The 22927-nt window shown below is 37.8% G+C and overlaps 2 protein-coding genes across 2 annotated transcripts in view; both read left to right on the top strand.

Moving 5' to 3' along the window:
* LOC107460283 (uncharacterized) overlaps nt 1-7570 on the top strand; it is a 15825-nt gene extending 8255 nt beyond the window's left edge. The window contains exon 2 of the mRNA XM_016078638.1: nt 7486-7570. Coding sequence (XP_015934124.1) covers nt 7486-7570 — 85 coding nt within the window. The remainder of the gene's footprint in view (nt 1-7485) is intronic.
* On the top strand, nt 7538-12028 carry LOC107460293 (probable sodium/metabolite cotransporter BASS3, chloroplastic). Its single transcript, XM_016078651.3, is given in 6 exon segments — nt 7538-8118; nt 9215-9310; nt 9404-9710; nt 9805-9990; nt 9992-10053; nt 11372-12028. Coding segments are annotated over 6 exon segments (1272 nt in total). The 5' UTR covers nt 7538-7735; the 3' UTR covers nt 11610-12028.
* Nucleotides 12029-22927: the final 10899 nt, after the last annotated feature.

Below are 22927 nucleotides of genomic sequence, written 5' to 3' on the forward strand. Positions count from 1 at the left end.
AGGTTTACAGAAAATGAGTAAACTAAGATGGATAGTGCAGAAATCCACTTCTGGGGCCCACTTGGTGTGTGCTGGGGCTGAAACTTAAGCTTCTCACGTGCTTGGGCTGTTTCTGGAGTTGAACGCCAAGTTGTAACGTGTTTTTGGCGTTCAACTCTGGTTCGTGACGTGTTTCTGGCGCTGAACTTCAGATTGCAACATGAAACTGGCGTTGAACGCCAGTTTACGTCATCTATCTTCGCACAAAGTATGGACTATTATATATTGCTGGAAAGCCCTGGATGTCTACTTTCCAACCCAATTGAGAGTGCTCCAATTGAAATATTGTAGCTCCAAAAAATCTATTCCGAGTACATGGAGGTCAGAATCCAACAGCATCAGCAGTCATTTTTCAGCCTAAATCAGATTTTTGCTCAGCTCCCTCAATTTCAGCCAGAAAATATCTGAAATTACAAAAAAAAAAACACACAAACTCATAGTAAAGTGCAGAAATATGATTTTTGCTTGAAAACTAATAAAATTCTATTAAAAAATAATTAAAACATGTTAAAATCTACATGAAATTACCCCCAAAAAGCGTATAAAATATCCGCTCATCACACCTCTAGCTTAGCAAACATAGTCTCTGATCTGTCTAAGGCCACTTTAAGTTTCATGAGTGAAACAAGGTACTCCATCAGAAATTTAGAGGCACAAGTGGGTCAGCTGAGTAAGAAAATCACTGAAACTCCTCCTAGTACTCTCCCAAGCAATAGTGAAGAGAATCCAAAAAGAGAGTGCAAGGCCATTGACATAATCAAAATGGCCGAACCTAGAGAGGAAGGGGAGGACGTGAATCCCAATGAGGAAGACCTCATGGGACGTCTCCCAGACAAGAAGGAGTACCCTATTGAGGACCTAAAGGAATTTGAGGCTCATATAGAGACCATAGAGATTCCATTAAACATCCTTCTACCATTCATGAGCTCTGAGAACTATTCTTCCTCTGAAGAGGATGAAGATGTAACTGGAGCGTAAGTTGCTCAATATCTAGGAGCTATCATGAAGCTGAATGCCAAGTTATTTGGTAATGAGACTTGGGAAGATGCACCTCCCTTGCTCATTAGTGAACTAGATACATGGGTTCAGCAAACTCTACCTCAAAAGAAACAAGATCCTGGTAAATTTTTAATACCCTGTACCATAGACACCATGACCTTTGAGAAGGCTCTGCGTGACCTGGGGTTAGGTATAAATCTTGTGCCACTCTTTGTGATGGAGAAACTGGGAATCTTTGAGGTACAAGCTGCTACTTTCTCATTAGAAATGGCAGACAAGTCAATAAGACAAGCTTATGGATTGGTAGAGGACGTGTTAGTAAGGGTTAAAGGCCTTTACATCCCTGCTGATTTCATAATCTTAGACACTAGGAGGGAGAAGGATGAATGCATCATCCTTGGAAGACCCTTCATAGCCACAGCAGGAGTTGTGATTGATGTTGACAGAGGAGAGCTAGTCCTTCAAATGAATGGGGACTACCTTGTGTTTAAAGCTCAAGGATCCTCCTCTGCAACCATGGAGAGGAAGCATGAAAAGCTTCTCTCAATACAGAGTCAAACAAAGCCCCTACAATCAAACTCTAAGTTTGGTGTTGGGAGACCACAACCAAACTCTAAGTTTGGTGTTGAAAAGCCCCCACAATCAAACTCTAAGTTTGGTGTTGGGAGGCCACAACCAAACTCTAAGTTTGGTGTTGAGAAGCCCCTACATTCAAACTCTAAGTTTGGTGTTGGGAGGCTCTCATCATGCTCTGAACATCTGTGAAGCTCCATGAGAGCCCACTGTCAAGCTATTGACATTAAAGAAGCGCTTATTGGGAGGCAACCCAATTTTTATTTATCTATATTTCTATTGTTATTTTATGTTTTATTAGGTTCATGATCATGTGGAGTCACAAAACAATTGCAAAAATTAAAAATAGAATCAAAAACAGCAGAAGAAAAAGCACACCCTGGAGGAAGAGCTTACTGGCGTTTAAATGCCAGTAAGGAGCATCTGGCTGGCGTTCAACGCCAAAACAGAGCATGAATCTGGCGTTGAACGCCAGAAACAAGCAGCAATCTGGCGTTTAAATGCCATGATTGCACCCTAAGGAAAGCTGGTGTTAAATGCCAGAACAGAGCATGAACCTGGTGTTTAACGCCAGGAACAAGCATGGAAGTGGCGTTCAACGCCAGAAACATGCTGCAGATTGGCGTTGAACACCCAAAACAAGCATGGAAGTGGCGTTTAACGCCAGAAACATGCTACAGTCTGGTGTTAAACACCAGGATTGCATAAAAAGGGTGTTTTACACGCCTAATTGGTGCAGGGATGATAAATCCTTGACACCTCAAGATCTGTGGACCCCACAGGATCACCTCAAGATCTGTGGATCCCACAGGATCCCCACCTACCTTCTCCCTCTCTCTCACACCTTTTCATAACACTCTTCCCCAAACATCATTCACCAATCACCTCAATCACTCTTCCCTATCACCTCTTCACTACTCACATCCATCCACTCTTTCCCAGAAACCCCACCTACCTTCAAATTTAAAAAATCTTTCCCACCCAAACCCACCCTAAATGACCGAACCCCATTCCCTCTCCCTCCACTATATAAACCCCTCAATCCTTCTTCATTTTCACACAATGCAACCCTCTCTTCTCTCTTTTGGCCAAATACACACCTCTCTCCCTCTATTCCATATCTTCTTCTTCTTCTTCTTCTTCTTCTTCTTCTTCTTCTTCTTCTTCTTCTATTCTTTCTTCTTTTGCTCGAGGGCGAGCAACATTCTAAGTTTGGTGTAGTAAAAGCATAGATTTTTTGTTTTCCCATAACCATTTATGCCACCTAAGGCCGAAGAAACCTCTAAAAAGAGGAAAGGAAAGACAAAAGCTTCTACCTCCGAGTCATGGGAGATGGAGAGATTCATCTCAAAGGTCCATCAAGACCACTTCTATGAAGTTGTGGCCAAGAAAAAGGTGATCCCTGAGGTCCCTTTCATGCTCAAGAAAAATGAGTATCCGGAGATCCGACATGAGATCCAAAGAAGAGGTTAGGAAGTTCTTACCAACCCTATTCAACAAGTCGGAATTTTAATGGTTCAAGAATTATATGCTAATGCATGGATCACTAGGAACCATGATCAAAGTATGAACCCGAATCCAAAGAGTCATCTTACAATGGTTCGGGGGAAATACTTAGATTTCAGTCCGGAAAATGTAAGGTTGGCGTTCAACTTGCCTATGATGCAAGAAGATGCACGCCCCTATACTAGAAGGGTCAACTTTGATCAAAGGTTGGACCAAGTCCTCATGGACATATGTGTGAAAGGAGCTCAATGGAAAAGAGACTTAAAAGGCAAGCCGGTTGAATTGAGAAGACTGGACCTTAAGCCTGTGGCTAGAGGATGGTTGGAGTTCATCCAACGCTCCATCATCCCCACTAGCAACCGATCCGAAGTGACAGTGGATCGAGCCATCATGATCCATAGCATCATGATTGGAGAGGAAGTAGAAGTTCATGAAGTTATCTCTTTTGAATTCTATAAAGTAGCCGAAAATCCCTCTACCTTGGCAAGGGTAACTTTTCCTCATCTTATTTGCCATCTATGCTACTTAGCTGGAGTTGTCATAGAAGGAGACATCCTCATTGAAGAGGACAAGCCCATCACTAAGAAGATGATGGAGCAAACAAGAGAGCCCATTCATGGATCTCAAGAGACGCATGAGGAAGCTCATCATCAAGAAATCCCTGAGATACCTCAAGGGATGCATTTTCCTCCAAACAACTATTGGGAACAATGTAACACTTCTCTAGAAGACTTGAGTTACAACATGGACCAACTAAGGGTGGAACATCAAGAGCACTCCATCATTCCCAATGAGATTAGAGAAGATCAAAGGGCTATGAGGGAGGAGCAACAAAGGCAAGGAAGAGACATAGAAGAGCTCAAGGACATCATTGGTCCTTCAAGAAGAAGGCGCCACCATCACTAAGGTGGACTCATTCCTTAACTTCCTTATTCTTATTTCTCTGTTTTTCGGTTTATGCTATATTTTGTCTATGTTTGTGTCTTTATTACATGATCATTAGTATTTAGTAACTATGTCTTAAGGCTATGAATAATTTCATGAATCTTACACCTCTCTTAAATTAAAAATGTTTTAATACAAAAGAACAAGAAGTACATGAGTTTTGAATTCATCCTTGAAATTAGTTTAATTATATTGATGTGGTGACAATACTTTTTGTTTTATGAATGAATGCTTAAATACTGCATATTTTTTATCTTGTTTATGAATGTTAAAATTGTTGGCTCTTGAAAGAATGATGAACAAAGAGAAATATTACTGATAATCTGAAAAATCATGAAAATTGATTCTTGAAGCAAGAAAAAGCAGTGAATAGCAAAAGCTTGCGAAAAAAAAGAGAAAGGAAAAAAAAGCAAGCAGAAAAAGTCAATAGCCATTAAAACCAAAAGGCAAGGGTAAAAGGGATCCAAGGCTTTGGTCTGTGGCATTTATGTATCCGGTGGTAATACTGGAAAACAAAGTGCTTAGGGTCACGGCCAAGACTCATAAAGTAGCTGTGTTCAAGAATTAATGTACTGAACTAGGAGAATCAATAACACTATCTAAAATTCTAAGTTCCTATAGATGCCAATCATTTTGAACTTCAAAGGAAAAAGTGAGATGCCAAAACTGTTCAGAAGCAAAAAGCTACAAGTCCCGCTCATCTAATTATAATTAACATTCATTGATTTTCTGGAATTTATAGTATATTCGCTTCTTTTATCCTATTTGATTTTCAGTTGCTTGGGGACAAGCAACACTTTAAGTTTGGTGTTGTGATGAGCGGATAATTTATACGCTTTTTGGCATTGTTTTTAGGTAGTTTTTAGTAGAATCTAGCTACTTTTAGGGATGTTTTCATTAGTTTTTATGCAAAATTCACATTTATGGACTTTACTATGAGTTTGTGTGTTTTTCTCTGATTTCAGGTTTTTTCTGGCTGAAATTGAGGGACCTGAGCAAAAATCTGATTCAAGCTGACAAAGGACTGCTGATGCTGTTGGAATCTAACCTCCCTGCACTCAAAAAGGATTTTCTGGCGCTACGGAACTCCAAATAGCGCGCTCTCAACAGCGTTGGAAAGTAGACATCCAGAGCTTTCCAGCAATATATAATAGTCTATACTTTGTTCGAGTTTAGATGATGCAAACTGGCGTTCAAAGCTAGTTCCATGCTGCATTCTGGAGTAAAACGCCAGAAAAACATCACAAACCAGAGTTAAACGCCAAAAACACGTTACAACTTGGTGTTTAACTCCAAGAGAAGCCTCTGCACGTGTAAAGCTCAAGTTCTGCCCAAGCACACACCAAAGTGGGCCACAGAAGTAGATTTTTGCACTTAAACTTATTTCTGTAAACTCTAGTAACTAGTTTAGTATAAATAGGACATTTTACTATTGTATTAGACATCTTTGGTCTCAGTTTTAATCTGTTGCTCATCTTAGGAGACTATTGATCACGTTTTGGGGGCTGGCCATTTGGCCATGCATGGACCACTATCACTTATGTATTTTCAACGGTGGAGTTTCTACACACCATAGATTAAGGTGTGGAGCTCTGCTGTACCTCGAGTTTTAATGCAATTACTACTATTTTCTATTCAATTCACGCTTATTCTTATTCTAAGATATCACTTGTACTTCAACCTGATAGATGTGATGATTCGTGACACTCATCACCATCCATCCTTATGAACGCGTGCCTGACAACCACCTCCGTTCTACAAGCAAGAGCTAGAGTGTGTATCTCTTGGATTCCTGATGCACGACGCATGGTTGCCCTCGCCTGACAACTGAGCCTTCCATTCCGTGAGATCAGAGTCTTCGTGGTATAAGCTAGAATCCATTGGCAGCATTCATGAGAATCCGAAAAGTCTAAACCTTGTCTGTGGTATTCCGAGTAGGATTCAGGGATTGAATGAGTGTGACGAGCTTCAAACTCGCGAGTGTTGGGCGTAGTGACAGACGCAAAAGGATCAATGGATCCTATTCCGACATGATCAAGAACCAATAGCTGATTAGCCATGCGGGAAACCGTAGAGGACCATTTTTACTGAGAGGATGGGAAGTAGCCATTGACAATGGTGATGCCCTACATACAACTTGCCATGGAAAGGAGTAGGAATGACTGGATGAAGCAGTAAGAAAGCAGAGATTCAAAAGGAACACAGTACCTCCATGCGCTTATCTAAAATTCTCACTAATGAATTACATAAGTATCTCTATCTTTATTTTATGCTTTATTTATCTTTATATTTTCGAAAACCATTATAACCATTTGAATCCGCCTAACTGAGATTTACAAGATGACCATAGCTTGCTTCATACCAACAATCTGCGTGGGATCGACCCTTACTCATGTAAGGTATTACTTGGACGACCCAGTGCACTTGCTGGTTAGTTGTGCGGAGTTGTGACAAAGTGTGATTCACATTTGAGAGTGTAACCAATTTTTTGGCGCCATTGTTGATGATCACAATTTCGATGAAGATCCACCCTCTATGAAGATCCACCCGGTCTTCCATGTGAGTATGCTTAAACCATATCATGAAGACCAAGATGAACCGAGTAGAGATGACTCGAGTCGTGCTCCGCCTGTGGTGATTAGATCCTTTGATAAAGAAATCGAAGAGATCTTAGCTAATCGCGTCGTACGACGAAGAGGAGTACCAACAAGTATCCAATACTTGATCAAGTGGAAAGGACTCCCGATAACCGAAGCAAGCTGGGAAACTCGTGAAGATCTGTGATAATTTCAATAACACCTATAGCGCTATCATGAACAGAATGCGACGAGGACGTCTGCGCATTAGGTGAGGGAGAATGTCACGGTAAATTTTAGAAGGTTAAATTTAACAGTGTTTGTAGAGCTTTCTAGAGTATTTGAGAATGCTCTAGATGGTTCCGGAACGTTCTAGAATGTCCTAGAAGGTCCCGGAATACTCTAGAAGACCATAGAGTATTCTAGAAGAGTGTGGATGTATATAGGAGTATAAAGAGTAGTATGGAAGAATCTAGAAATATTTAGAGAGTTGTGGTATGATGGATATTTGTAAAGAAGGTTCTAGATGATCAATCTACACCGTTGATTAGATTTAATCTTAACCATCCATTGAGGAGGTGGATGGCTATAAATAGGGATGAAAGTTAGAGTTATGTGTGTGTGAATAATTTGTAACCAACACTTGAGTAATAAAGTGTTCTTTTCACCAAAGCTTCCTTTCTCTTGTGTTCTTAGCTTTCTTGCTAAGTATTGAGGGTTAGGCTGACTTGGTCTTACCTCAAGAGGTTGAGTAAGTCCGAGTGGCGGCACAATAACCTTGGAATGTGTCCAAAGCCATGACAATAGGCTACATTTATTGCGACTACGACTTCTAACATACAAACAGGATGCTTCCAGGGGCTAATCTTGACCCGTGTTCACTCACACCACACTCCAAATTCCAAACCCAATCAAATGACGAACAACCATAAGCATCTCATCTTATATCTCTTTCACACCCACATGTACGCAAATAGAATGCCAATCTCTTCCCTAATCTCATCTTTTCTGCAACACCGCTGCTTTCTCTTTTCTCTCTCCTCCTCCTCCTCCCAAACTCGCCGGCGATACCGGACGATCATCGCCGGCGGAACCTCATGCTCTCTCTCTCCATGGCCGGAACCTCCTGCTCCTTTCAAGTTCCCTCAATTCCCCTTTTACGTCACGGAACTCGCACCAATTCCACTTTAACCATCAATTCTCTCGCTTTCGCTCGCACTTGTGGCTCCTTTTCTGCTTCTGCTTCAGTTTCGAAGGGTGTCTCCGTTTTGAGCTTCGCGTGCTCGACGTTGCACTTCAAGTGGAGGGTTGGGTTCCTCCGGAGGCACGCTAACGCTTCGTTTCTTCCTTCTGGGGTTGATGGAAGTGCCGTCGCTGAAGTTGGAGAAAAGAATTGGTCTCAGCTTTTGTCCGCATTACTTCCTTTCGTTGTTGCAGCCACTGCAGTTGCCGCTCTTGTTCAACCTTCCACTTTCACTTGGTGTGGTTCTCATCGTACTTTTTTCTTTCAGACTTTTGTGAAAAAGAAAAAAAAAAGTTATGATAGGATTTCACTGCTTAATTGGTATATCATCATTTTTGTCATCCAATAGATTATAGTTATAAACAAAGCGGTTTCTTAATAAAAAAAAATATTGTGACCCTCTAAATCACACAAGATTTATGAAGTTGTGCCAACCTTTTGTGATCTTTGGAGGCGCTACGGGTGCGTTTCTTTCATTCTGAACTGGGAATGGAGATGTTGTCAAATTCTTAAAATTCAACATCTTCTCTAGGTATTTTCTCTTGATCTCCAATAAATTAGTATATCGAGAGATCACAATTTAGGGTCATCAATTGGAAAAAAAAATTTTGAGATAATCGGTTTCTGAACTGAATTAGAATTGAAATTTTCAAATGGCAAAATAATAGTTCACCCTTTTGAATTTATTTATTTTCCCACAGTATCTAGAATAGAAAAATATGGTTAAACAAAACAGGCCTTTATGGTTCTGACGTTCTGTTGATCCTTTTTGATGAATTTATTATAATTTACTTTGTTTATTTACTTAAATGTTTTGTTTGTTTCTTATTCTCGCTATATATGGATAGAGAACAAAGAATTGGATGAAACACTTGTGCTCGAAAATTTTCTTGGTTACTACTTACCACTTATTATTTAATAGCACTGATTTCATCTGTTGTTGACATATCCCGCTTTCACGATACTGGTATCTGAATTTTTAATTTGTATTTGTGCATGAAAGGTCTTTGTTTTCTAGCAATTGACTTATGTCTTGATGAAGTTAATTGTTTATTTCCGAGTTTTTGTCATTGTACGATAGAGTATTTGGATTCCAATTTATTTGAGACTATAACTACTATCTGTTCATTTAAAAGTTGTAGAAATACACGTTTTTGTGGTACTCTGACTGAAATTTATGTGCATATGCTGCTGAGCCAAACAAACTCTTCTCTCTTTATCCATTTCTTTTTTTTTTCTTTGTTTCCTTAAAAAGAATTTTTAAATTCTACCATTTATTGGTAGCTTGTAATAATCAATCAGTGGAAGAACTGAGAGCTTTTAACTGGTTCAGGGTATCTAAAGGGTTATATGCACCTGCACTTGGTGGGATTATGTTGTCCATTGGGATAAAACTATCCTTAGATGATTTTGCTCTTGCATTTAAAAGGTGCGACTCTCACCACTGTTCTGTTTATTCTTTTTATTATGTTTTAATAGCAACTGTTCATACTTATTCCAATTCATCATTTTTCTGTTGCAGACCTCTACCACTTTCATTAGGGTTTATTGCGCAATATGTGCTGAAACCTGCCCTTGGTGTTTTGATTGCAAAGGTTTTTGGTGTCTCTAGAATGTTCTATGCTGGATTTATCCTCATGTCTTGTGTTTCAGGGGCTCAGCTATCCAGCTATGCCAGTTATTTAAGCAAAGGGGATGTGGCCCTAAGCATTCTTCTCACAAGCTCTACCACTATTGCATCAGTTATTTTTACCCCCCTATTAACTGAGCTTCTGATCGGATCAGTAGTCCCAGTTGATGCAATTTCCATGTCAAAGTCCATACTACAGGTAAGTAACACTTCAGAAAATACCCAGCTTTGAACTTGTACACTATTCTACTTGAATTCAATTTGGTGACTGTTTTAGCTGTAACTTCAAGCAGGTTGTTCTTGGACCAGTTACACTTGGTCTTCTTCTCAATGCATATGCAAAGCCAGTTGTATCTGTTCTTCAGCCTGTGATGCCCTTTGTTGCTATGATATGTACTTCCATGTGCATTGGAAGCCCTCTTGCTCTAAACCGAAGTCAAATTTTGTCTGTTGAAGGACTCCGATTGGTTTTCCCAATAATTAATATTTCATTCTGTTGCCTTCACTTTAGGATATTGGTTCTCAGACAATCCGTCTTGGAGGTATGATTTCTGAAACTCGGCAATATTCAGAATCCACAGTTCAGTGTTTAGTTGTATTCTGCCTTTTATGTGGCTTCACTGTAAATAGGAAGTGATTTCTGCTTGTCCTTTCGTGGAGTTGGCAATCCAGATTTCTGATTGTTGTCACATATTGAGTTATGATTTAATATGATGACATTGATAAATTTCTGATATAAACTCTCCAACCAGAATAGTTCTTATGTGCCCTTGGGACAAACCTCTTGCTCTGCACCAACAATTGATGTTTGCCAAATCATTATTGTGGGCCTGTTAAGTTGCTTTAAAATATTATGAATTTCCTAAAATAACCTTGGTTAGTACTGATTTTATGTTTACCTCTTAGCAATTGCTCATCTTTTGTGTCTGCCTCAGCTATTTCTAAGAATAAATCATTGGCACCTTTCCCTTTAAGAGAAACAAATCAATATTTTGAAAGAAGAAAAGAGAAGAAAAGAAATCACTGTCCACCGTTTTAGGGTTTTTTTTTTTTTTTCTCATCTGCACTTTCCATTTACCTATTCACCGTCAGCGTTTTGACATTAATCCAGATTCTTCTTTCATTTTTATTTTTACAATGATAATGAGGGGAATCTGACATAGTTGTGCTAAAAATTTCCTTCTCAAAGTAAACAGCAAAAACCTCTTTTGGCACATAACCAATGCTACACAACGATACTGTGTGTTTGTAGGACAACATATTTGAAAGTTGGAGAAATTCTTATATCCTTGGTATTGTAAATCTTGAATGCCAATGGTAAACTCAGAAATTTACTTTTCCTTTTGGGTATGAAGCGTGAGTGTGCATATGCCTTTTCCTCTCTTTTTAGTTTTGACATATACCGAATTTCTTTCTTTTAGGAATAACAATGATCAAACTCTAGATACATGAACAGTTATATCTTTAATAAGTAGATGAGGAGATAAAACAAGGATTTAAATTTGAGAAGAAAACATAAGATCAGTATTAACTATAGTTATTTTAGGAAATTCATAATATTTATAAGTGATTTAATTGACCCACAGGAATGATTTGAGAAAAATTAATTGGTGCAGAGCAAGAGATTTGCCCCAAGAGCACCCAAAGATTTCTCACCGTTCTCAATAAGATGATAGTTGGTCTGTTTTCTTCTATAGGAAGCAGTAATATATTTCTTACTGAAACTTAGTACTTAGTAATAACTTTGGAATTCATTGAATATCATAACTTTTATATGCAAGTTGATGCCAGAAGCCACTTATAGTACAATTGCTTCCTTGGATGCCATATTCCAAATGTATGACATAGATACTGTCACAGGCAGGAAGAACAGGTAAGCAAGACGATTTCATTATGCACTGGGATGCAGAGCTCCACACTTGCAGGGCTTCTAGCCACCCAGTTTTTGGGAAGTAGTCAGACGGTTCCAGCTGCATGTTCTGTTGTCGTAATGGCTATAATGGGTCTCTGCCTTGCCTCCTTCTGGGGAAGCGGCTTTCGAATTAGAGACCTGTTCTCACTATTTTCCCTGAGAACCAATTACACTGTCAAGGCTTAACTTTTGTTTATAACTTCGTGATAGCATCTGGTGGCGCCTGGAAGCCGGATAATGTTAATTTTATGGCTAGGAAGGGGTAGATATATGAATTCCAAGTGTATAGAATGAGGTTTGGATAGGAATACTGATATACACCAGATCAGTTAAAGATTTACTTAGTTACGAAATGTAGATTTATAGATGAGTACCAACTATTATTATATAGCTGCTAAATTAGTTTCTGTACATAGCCTCAGTATGATTTACCAACATCAGAAATTTCTCTACCTTTGTCGCTCTATTTATGTACCTAGAGCAAACACGTAGCCCGGACGGTGCTTTATTATGCAAGTCTTTTTAGGTGATTGCTTCGGTATGATTATATATCGGTACAATATAGAAGGTGAACAAATAAAAATTTGCCACGTGGATTATATTTATTTGCATCGGCATTTATTTTCTATTTAAATTTTAAAAAATTCTATTTAAATTTTAAAAAATATTATGTTATTAAGTATACAAAAATATTCTCACAAAAGGACAAATATATCCTAATAGTTATTTATGTTAAGAGAAAATACTCAATTTGGTCCTGAAGTTACACTCGAGCTTTAATTTAGTCCTTGACGTTTTAATTGTCTCTATTTAGTTCTTAAACTTTATAAATTTTAATCAATTTAGTCCCTGCGGTGGTTTCTGCCACAGAGTCATTACCGGAAAGATGATGTGTACAACGGACTGCCACACTGGACGTCTAACGGATATATTACGTGGCATTTGAAACTTTTGCATCAATTTAGTCCCTATGAACTATTTAAATCCCTAATCCCCAAATCCATTTGAAGTCCCTTAACTTCTTCGTCGATTCTTACTCCTCTTTTGGGGGAAGTTTTTATGAAGTCTATGATAGGTAGCAGCAGTAAATCCGTTGGGAATTCCAACAATCAACGCTCTAATGGAGGTTGGAGAACCACTCAAAGCAAAGAAGAACTATTTCCAGAGTGGTGTGGGTGTGGATTTAGACCCGTTCTGAGATGGTCAGGAACAGATGCAAATCTAGGGAGACCCTTTTTTGGGTGTCCAAACTACAATGTAAGTGCAACATTATTCTTAACTTTTTTCTAACGCTTGTAGTGTCTGATTCTTTCTCCATCTCCGCTGAATCTGTTTGCAGAGTGTTGGCAAGAGGTGGTGTGGGTTGTTTGTTTGGGCTAATGAATTCTATAAAGAAGGAGAATCAAGAGGCAGAGTAGTACCAAAAAATGAAAATGATGAAGAATGGAGGATGAACTTTGCTTGGAAGATTGGAAGTTTGGAATCTGATGTTAGGGCTTTGAAATTGGGAGGGGCTTTATTGGTTTTAATAAATTTGCTTGTAGTTGCTATGTTATTATGGAAATGGTGAAGATTGGCCTTATGTTTTTTGATAAATAGCCAAATTTTGATGGTTTTGATTCAGATTGCATGAATATTTTGAAGAAAAATTAACGTATATTGTTATATGTATTGTTGTATCTGTTTTTATTTTAAGTCTCAATGAATAAAAATTGTACCTGTGTTAATATCAATCAAACAACACAAAATAAAATATAACAATGTCAGATAAGAAATATCATCCAAATTCTTTATAATTCATTAATAAAACATTCATATTGATACCGAATTCAAACACAACTAGCTAGTTTAGTGTGATACAACACACAAACAAAACAAAGTAAATTATCCAAAAGGAACCATTCCAAGTATAACTAACCAGAAGTCATCATTACAAAGTTATCCAAACTTAGAGAAACAAGATAACTAATCCAAAAGGTAACTAATCCAAAAGTATAATCCCCTATTACATATAAAGCTCCCAAAGACAGAATGATCAACAATTCAATTCTTTTTTCTTGGAGGTTTGAATCCGGGAGTAGGGACAAATTTCATGAAACTAGCTAGACGTGTGGCTGTCCCTGAAGATGCACCTTGCATTGGATCAACTGGTACATTGGTTGCTGGTGGAGTACTAGATGGTTGGGACACCATTCTTTTGGTTGTAAGCTTTGGGGGCCTTGCATTATGTTGCACTAAACTAGTCTCCGTCTATAAAAAGTGTGAAGTTAGTGAAATTTGAACAAAAAATAAATTTGCATAGTGATTAAAGTTAATGTATAATTTAAAATATACCATTACCTGTAGAGAATCTTCATTTTGAGACATAATTGGTTGACTCATGCCAAGTTCAACCTCAGCCTCGCCTTCATTCTGAATTTTTTGATGTGCACCAACTTGAGATGGTACAGTAGCAGGTGGAATAGCATGAGTAGGGTTCACAACTGGAGTAGTAATGGTATGAACAGCAGGGTTGGAATTACCACTTTTAGCAGCAGCAGCCGCAGCTGCCATTTCTTCAGCTTTTTTTTTTGGGCAGTTTCTCTTGGTGTGGGCTTTTTCCCCACAATAGCGACAAGAACCTTTTTTATAAGACCTCTTCATCTTGGTCTTTTGCTTGTTGCTTCCATCAGGGTCCTCGTTAGCATCCTTTCTACGTTTTTTCTTGGGTGCTCCTGGCATCTTTTTGAATTTCGGAGCTTGTGGTCTATTGTATGGAGACTTCTCCCACATTGCTTGGCCAGGAATAGGATTTAAATGGAATGCATATGTGTCATTATATGCATCCATTGTCAACCACTTGTGGCAAAATTCATGAGGACGTTTTCCGACCCTAGCCAACGCAGCACAAGCATGGACACAAGACATCCCTGCAAACACAATTACAGTAGATACAACCAACAATAATTAAATATATTTGTAACAGAAAACCAAAACATAGTATCATATAAGATGAATTTTGATCATGTAATAAAAAAGAATTCATTAACTACCACTTAGTTGCCAAAAACCACAAGATCATAGCCTCTCTCCCAAATCAACTACCATATTGGTTGGGTGGCCAATGACTTCAAACTTTTCATACTTTTCGTCTCCAGACCATACAGGATTCCAACTCTTTGATTCCTTCCTTATCTTCTCCAACCTACTACGCTGTATTGGGGGTAAAATTCCAATATGGCTCCTAAGTTTCACCTTATTCCTAGCAATTGTCCTCATAGCATACATTCTAACTTCTTCCAATAGTGTGATGATGGGTTTAGCTCTGGCCTCCTTAATTCGTGAGTTAAAAACCTCACAGGCATTGTTACAAATATTGTCCATCTTGGATACATTACTGAAAAAAGCTCTACTCCATGCATTCTTTGGCCACTTGCTCAAGTATGACCATGCCTCTTCATTGAGCCTCTTAATTCTTCTCATTCCCTCAATCCACCCTTCTTGTGTTGTTGACCTTGCACATTCCCACAATAATCCTCTAAGTTCATTGTCCTTCCATTGCTTGTTAAAGTTTTTCCACAGATGCCATACACAAAATCTGTGATGGGCATTTGGAATGACTTCCCGAAGTGCTGGAATCAGCCCCTATACAAAGTTAAACAAAAAAATCACAAACTGTATTTACTCTCGAGCCTCAAAAAGGTCCCTGAAATAATTTAAGTGAACTCAAACTAGTCCCTGAACTAATTTAAATGAACTCAAAATGGTCCCCTAAAACAACCTAATTCAACCACGATGATAAAATAAAAGTCAATAACAATCAGTTTCGACGTCAGAGAATCAGTAACAAGGCCAATCCAGATCCAAAGTAATACAGTTTATTAATATGTAATTCAATTAGTAAGACATAATATGATTAAACATTACCTTTTGCATGTCAGAAATGAAGGACCACCCAGGTTGGTAATCACCAAGATCTTCAAGTAACAATTCCAAGAACCATTTCCAATTCTCTTTGTTCTCTACGCTCACAATTGCATAGGCTATGACATAAATTTGGTTGTTTGCGTCTTGTCCAATGGCTGATAAGATTTTTCCACCCAAGCGTGTCTTTAAAAAAGCTCCGTCCAATCCTATAAGAGGTCTACACCCAGCCTTAAATCCTCTCTTGCATCCGTCTAAACATATATACATCTTTTCAAAAATAGGAGCTTCATCAGGGTTTGGTTGAGGGATAACTCCAATTTTAATTGTGGACCCAGGGTTGCTCTTAAGAAGAGTCAGACCGTAGTCTCTAACCATATTGTATTGAGCAGTTGCATCTCCATATACTATGTGCCTTGCATCTCCTAAAGCCCTTGTAAGAGAAGATTTATTAAGATCCAAGTCACATTTGCTCTTGAAGTAGGCAAGAGCTTCAGAGTGCTTTAGATTAGGAAACTTCCTTAACTTCTTCACCAGCTTACATGCTAACCATTTTCTATTTGCCAACCTATTTTTGCACTCCCTTGCACATGTATGATCATCATTAAAAGTTTTTATCTGCCAACAAACTCCCTCACTATCCTTTGAGGCATAAACCACCCAGTCACAATCTTTGATCTTGCACAACGCTCTACACCTTTCCTTATCATTCTTCTTGTACCAAATCCTCCTACCTTCCTGGATACAATACTCCCGGACAGCCTCTCTAAATTCCTGCTTTGTGTTAAATTTCATACCAACTTCAAGTCGTAGCTCTCCAAATCTAGCACTTTCATTAAACACAGGAAATACATCATCAGATTCCACCTCAGATAGCTCATCTTCGGAGGCTGGAGGTGTCTTCATTTCCTCCGAATGCCATGAATCTCCTCCATCCGAATCATCATGATATCTATCATGAGCATCATACTCTACGACCACATCATGAGTACCAGATCCACCAAAAAAGTAATTATCATCCTCACCTGAATCAGACTCCCCACCACTAAACCATCATACTCTAACAAAATCTTTCTCTTCTCTTTACTCAGATGACCCTGTGAAGCATGTTTTGATTTGAATTTCTTTGTTTTAACAGCTGAAATCTTCAATGAATCTTCATCATCACTTGAACTTTTCTCACCTCCAGGCTTATAAAGGCTGTCTTCCACGCTATCATAGCTATCATGGCTATCTGATGAGGAATCTATTTCTATATGAATTGGCTTTCCTTTAGATGATGATCTTGTTGGAGGCCCTTTGCTTGCTTGCCTTGTCATAGGCCTCCTAACATATTCTCCACCCTTGGTCAAATTCTTTTTTGCTCTACTATCTTTCGATTTAGTTAAATTGTTGGGCTGGTTTGATTTGTTGAGTTGGGTAAATTTATTGGGTTGGGTTGATTTTTTTGCCTCAGTTGTTTTAACTTCAGTTGCTGTGTTTGGAGTTTCAGTTCGGGTAGAAGTGAATATTGGGGTAGGAATTAATTTTGGAGAAGAGGTGGGGGTTGGACTTGGGGCAGGGGTGGGTATTAGGATGGGAGTTGGCTTTGGAGTAGAGGTGAGTATTTGTATGGGAGTTAGATTTGGGGCAGAGGTGGGTACTTTTGGCAGGGGTGGATACATCAGTTCTTTTCCCTTAGATGGTTGTTGTTCCTCAAGATAATCCGGTTCAGAGACTCCATGCTCATAATACACATGAGCAACTCCGTTGTTTTTTCCAGCATAGAAGCACATTTTTAGCATCTCATCGTCATTAGTCAATATCCTCAAACCAGTTGTCAATGGCATGTTAGGAACCAACTACCTGCATTGCTCGACCTTATCATACCCAATGTGTTTGTAGTAGTCTCTGACTGAAAAAACATCTAACGTGTCTGTATCTAACCCAGGTAACTCTGAAATTTGTTCCTTGCAGTATGTCAAGCTTCCATCTTTATTTTTGACAAATGATCCTCCATGGTGATATATAATTTTAATGAATTGATCTCCCATCTGCACACAGAAAAATTAAAAAATATCATAAAAATATCATTCCACCACTATAACTTCAATTGTAAATATAAGAAACTAACAATTATAATAGGAGTACATACAGAGTACATAACGAGTACATAAAGCTCTCAAAATATTTTTTTCTCTCTTTCGTTAGACTTACTAAAACATAAATTGCATTGTTGTTATGAGACAACAACAGACCAAAACAAGTTCATTTAGAAAATCAGATCAATTACTCCATGTTACAAGATGCAATAAGCAATTGACTTAATGAGATTAAGACTTTGATGAAAATGCACCTCTCTTTTAAATAAAACAGAGCAAGAATCAAATGTAACATATTACATATGACAATCTGATTCCATCTTTTTATTTCTTAATCCATTGATTATCAGACAAACACACCCATGTTGAAACCCTAACCCAAAAAAAAATTCTCCTAAAATATTCAAAATCAAATTAATGGTACAGGAACAGGAAATGATCGAACATCTAACATAAGCCAAGAAATTAAATGATACTCACCGAAAACATAAACCCTAACATAGAATAAACACAAAAACTAACATATACTAACATGCAAAACAAAATGCATTTAGCTGGAATGCATAAAAAAGAAAAAAGAGAAGGAACCAAAAGTGAAGCAAAAAACCAAAGCATCATCACGGGTATAAAAGTTTTTTTATTCAATATTTTGCTTACCTCGAACTTAGTCAACGTTGGTGAAGAGAAGACGACCGGTGCAATGTGAAGTGATTGAAGAGAAGAGAATCGCGACTTCAACGAATCTGATAAGTCAGACTCGCAACGCCATTGAAGAGAAGAGAAAGAAGAAGAACAGTCCTATTATGGGGGAGAATACGGTGTGACTTGTTTAACAAAAACATTTTCCATCTCTATAACATGATACGACATCGTTTTGGGCTATTTGAGCGCCAAACAAAAACGACGCCGTTTTAGTGGAGTCCAGCGTGGCAATTCGTTGTACACATCAGCTCTCCGGTAATGACTCTGTGGCAGAAACCACCGCAGGGACTAAATTGATTAAAATTTATAAAGTTTAGGGACTAAATAGAGGCAATTGAAACGTCAAGGACTAAATTGAGGCTCGAGTGTAACTTCAGGGACCAAATTGAGTATTTTCTCTTATGTTAAATGATTAAATAATTTTTTTATTTCTGTGAGAAAAAGTCAATCACTCTTTTACAATCAAAATTAAAATTAAAATGGCATCAATCTAATACCTTCAGAAAAAAAATCAAATCAAATAACTAAAAAAATGATGTGTTTGCTTTAATTCCTCTCTCAACATTAAAGTTGCATAAAATATGATGAACAAACTCTAACCCAGGCAAAAAGTCTCACCCAATCCTCATCTCTCTGTTCCCGCTCGCCCTTTCTTGTTGCATCCTTAATCTTGTCTTCGTGCGGTGTGCTTCCCTGCCTCGCTCCGCTGTACTCTCACCACCCTGCCTCCTGGTGTCATGTCGTCTGTGGGTGTTGCTGTTTGGGTGTTATATCGCATGATACTTCCTGAAACGGCCTATAGATATTGCCGTATTGCAAGTTGCTAGTGTTGCCATCATTGCTGCTCTCTTTTCCACCATAGTTGATGCATCCACATCTTTAGTAATTTTTCCTTATTAATTTTAGTCTATAAACTAATGATTCTTGTTATTTTGAGTAATCGTGTCATGGTTTAGTGCATATTACTTTGAGTGTGTGAATTTCTTTTGTTATAGGAGATCTTGGAAGAAACCACGCAAAAACAAGAAGGAAGGAGCTAAACAGAGGAGTTGTGTCATCACAAAGAGCTCCTAGGACAACCAAGCCTCCAAGTATCCTCGAAGACCACTCTCAGGGGACATAATCAACCATGCGCCTCACGCATGCACTCTAGAGACCTCCCAGCCCTGCTTCTCATCCTGCGCTTCACATGACCTCATGCGCCTCAGGTAACAACCAAACAGATACCTCCAACTTCTCCAATTTGGGCTTGCGCTTCACGCAAGGCTTCATGTGCCTCACACACCAAATTGGGCTACTCCTAGGGCTTGATATTCCTTGCCAAATCTCCCTTAATCTCCAATCTTTTGAAGCACTTAAGTTGATGATTAAAGCTTTAGCACAAGGCTCATGATTTGAAGCATTGATTGGCAGTTATGAAGAATTATCTATAGCTTGACTTGAAAGGGAAAAACTGTTTTGAAAAATATTAATTAGTTTAGGTTTGATTCTGTTTTAATTTTGATTAATTTTGAATATTAAATTAGGGTTAGTATTTAAAGGGGGAGAGACACTCACGTGGCTCTTCTCTCGACTATTTTTCAATTCATTTCTTTTTGATTTCCAAGCACACGATGAGTCACTAATCTCATCGGTTAAGGTTAGGAGCTCTGTTGATTCTAATGGATTAATGCTATATATTTTCTACTTTTGATTAATGCATTGATGTTATTTGAAGAAAGAGTTTTTGTTCTTCATCATAAGGATTTGAATGTGTTGGGAAACAATCCTAATCTAACCTAAATTCTCTTAACATCTTGAAAAAGTTGGTTTTTGGAATTCAGCTTGAAAACTCTTTCTCATGGTTCTTTAAGTTTTAAAATTGGAATTGATAAGTGACATCGAATCTACTAGGATTAGTTCTTAAGAATTATGTGGCTTTAAATCAGTGCATGTTCTTCACCTCTTGTCATAATCAATTGCTCAAGGAATTGACAATTTATTAAGAAAAGAGAAATTGAATTACTAGAGAACTGGGATTTGGTCACCTGTGATTTGCTTTAAATACATCTTGCATGATTAAAGTGGAGAATGAAAAGTACTATTCTTGAAGTTTTAACATCTCTGAAATCTTAACTCTTTTAATCATATCACTTTTTAAACCATTTACGACTTGCTTTTGTTTAATTTACCGTTTTTATGCAACATTGTCTTTGAAACCTTAGTTTTTGATTATCTAATTAGAATAATTAATTGATTGTTGTTTGCTTGGTCAGTTAATCCTCGTGGGAACGATAACCCACTTCCGTGGTATTACTTGATACGATGTGGTTTGTAAAAATCCGCATCAAATTTTTTGCGCTGTTGTCGGGGATTAATAGAGATTAACAATAAACTAGTTAATTGATTGATTACCTAGATTAGAACTTTTCTTTCTTTTTGTTATTTACCTCATTGGGGATTTTCCTCACTTTGATATAGGAAATTCTACTTTTTCTTGCTATTTTTATGTTTATGCAGGACAACCAAGAGAAGGAGCCTCTCCAGTTTGATCCTGAAATTGAACTAACCCTCTGGAAATTGAGAAAGTAAGCTAGAAACAAGAGGGTTGTAGAAGAAATTGAAGAAGAACTAGAGAGCAACATGATAGACAATAACAAGAACAATCATAATGCTAATTCAAGAAGGACTTTAGGATCTTTCACAAAATCCGCTATTGGAAATTATGGAAGTAGTATAGTAGCATCCGCTGTAGAGGCAAACAACTTTGAATTGAAGTCTCAACTCAACACTTTGGTGCAACAAAATTGCCAACTCAATGGGAGCCCTCAAGAAAATCCTAATTTGTTCATCTCTAACTTCTTGTAGATTTGTGACATAGTCAAATCTAATGGTGTCTTTGCTGAGACTTATCCATTGAGGTTGTTCCTATTCGCTTTAAGGGACCGAGCCAAGCAATGGCTCGAGACTCAACCGAAGGAGAGTATAACATTATGGAATGATTTAATCAATAAGTTCTTAACCAAGTTGTTCCCATCACAGAGGTTAGCAAAGCTGAGACATGACATGCAGACTTTTATGCAGAAAGATGGAGAATTCTTCTACGAAACTTGGGAGAGGTACAAAGGTATGTTGAGAAAATATCTCCCAGATATGTTTGCTGACTGGTTGCAACTTTGGATTTTCTATGATGGGATCACTACTACTTCAAAATATTCATTGAACTCCTCAGCTGGAGGATATCTTTGCACATGAAGACAACTAAAGAAGGTTTGTAATTAATTGAGATAGTGGCCAATAATGAATATTTGTATTCCTCTGAAAGAGCCATGAAGAAAGGAGTGATGGAACTAGACACATTGGACACTATTCTGGCACAAAACAAGGCTATATTTTAGCAAATCAATGCAATCACTAAGCAACTTGGACACATGCAAGCCTCTGCAGTGGGAACACAGGGTATCACCTATGATATAAGAGGAGAAGTTCATCAAAGTGAAGTTTCAGAGCCTTTTAATCATGGTCAACCCCCTATTAAGCAAGTTAATTACATGGGAAATCCCTCTAGGCCACATAATGACCCATTCTCTAAAACCTATAATTTGGGATGGAAGAACCACCCTAACTTTGGCTTGAAAAATAAAAAATCAAAGAACCAATAACTTTAATACTTTCAACAACCCTCACTATTCATAAAAACCTCCTATACAACCATCACAAAACCCACAAAGACCATCCCTCTTAAAATTGCCTTGGAGAAACTCATTGAATATACCTCCACATTGATCCAACAAACTTCTAGTTTTATGAAAGAAACTAGGATAAATTTCAAAAATCAAGAAGCCTCTATTAGAAATTTAAAGGTCTGATGCGTGAGCATTTTATCTATATTTTCTATTTATTTTAGATACAAATTAAGTGAATTTTAATCTTATTTTAGTGTTTGAAACCTCTTTGGATTCTACTTTGAGTTTCTTTCGTGTTTTTGTTACTTCAGATGAAGTTTGGATCAGTTTGGAAGAATTTGTATGCAAGAAGAGAAGAAGAATTCAAATATGCCAAGCTGACGCTAAACGCGGACCTGGGCGTTTAGCACCAACAACTCAGTAATGCTAAGGAGCTTTCTACCTACTAGGGTGCTCGTTTAGCACCAGCAAGCCAGAGATGAATGGAAGCTTTCTGCCCACAAGGGCGTTAAATGCTGTAACTGGCGTTTAGCGCTAAGCAATCCGGATCACATTCTCACTAATGAAGCATATTTAGTTGGATTTAGATTTTAATTACTCTATTTTATTTTATTTTAGTTATTTTTAATTACAAACAAAATCTTTTAGGTTTAGAATTTATTATTTTATTTTAGTTTTAAATCAAATTAGGTTAGATATAAAAGGAAAAAGATTCAGCCTTTGGGGGATCTTCTCACTTCTGCACTTTCACATTTTCTGAACCTTAGTTTTTTCTTTGAGTCATGAGCTGCTAAACCTCCTCAGTAAAAATTAGGAGCTCTGTTTATTTTTATGGATTATGACTATTATTGTTCTATTTTAATTTATATATTGATTCAGTTTCAAGGATTACTTTCATTTTTCATCTTATGAATCTAGGTAGATCGAAAGAATAACCTTTATTCTATATGCATTCTTGTGATTCTTGGAAGAGTTCTCTCACTTGAACACTAGCTTGAAAGTAAATTCCTCCTAAATTGCTAATTACTTGGACTTAACGGGATACGTGACATATAATCCTCTTATATCTGGGTAATTAGGGTTTTTGTGGCCTATAAACTAGAATTAAACCTATCTCTCTAATTGAAATTAAGTGACCAAGACATTGGCGGTT

Source organism: Arachis duranensis, chromosome 8, assembly GCF_000817695.3.
Source record: "Arachis duranensis cultivar V14167 chromosome 8, aradu.V14167.gnm2.J7QH, whole genome shotgun sequence".
Classification (NCBI taxonomy): domain Eukaryota; kingdom Viridiplantae; phylum Streptophyta; class Magnoliopsida; order Fabales; family Fabaceae; genus Arachis; species Arachis duranensis.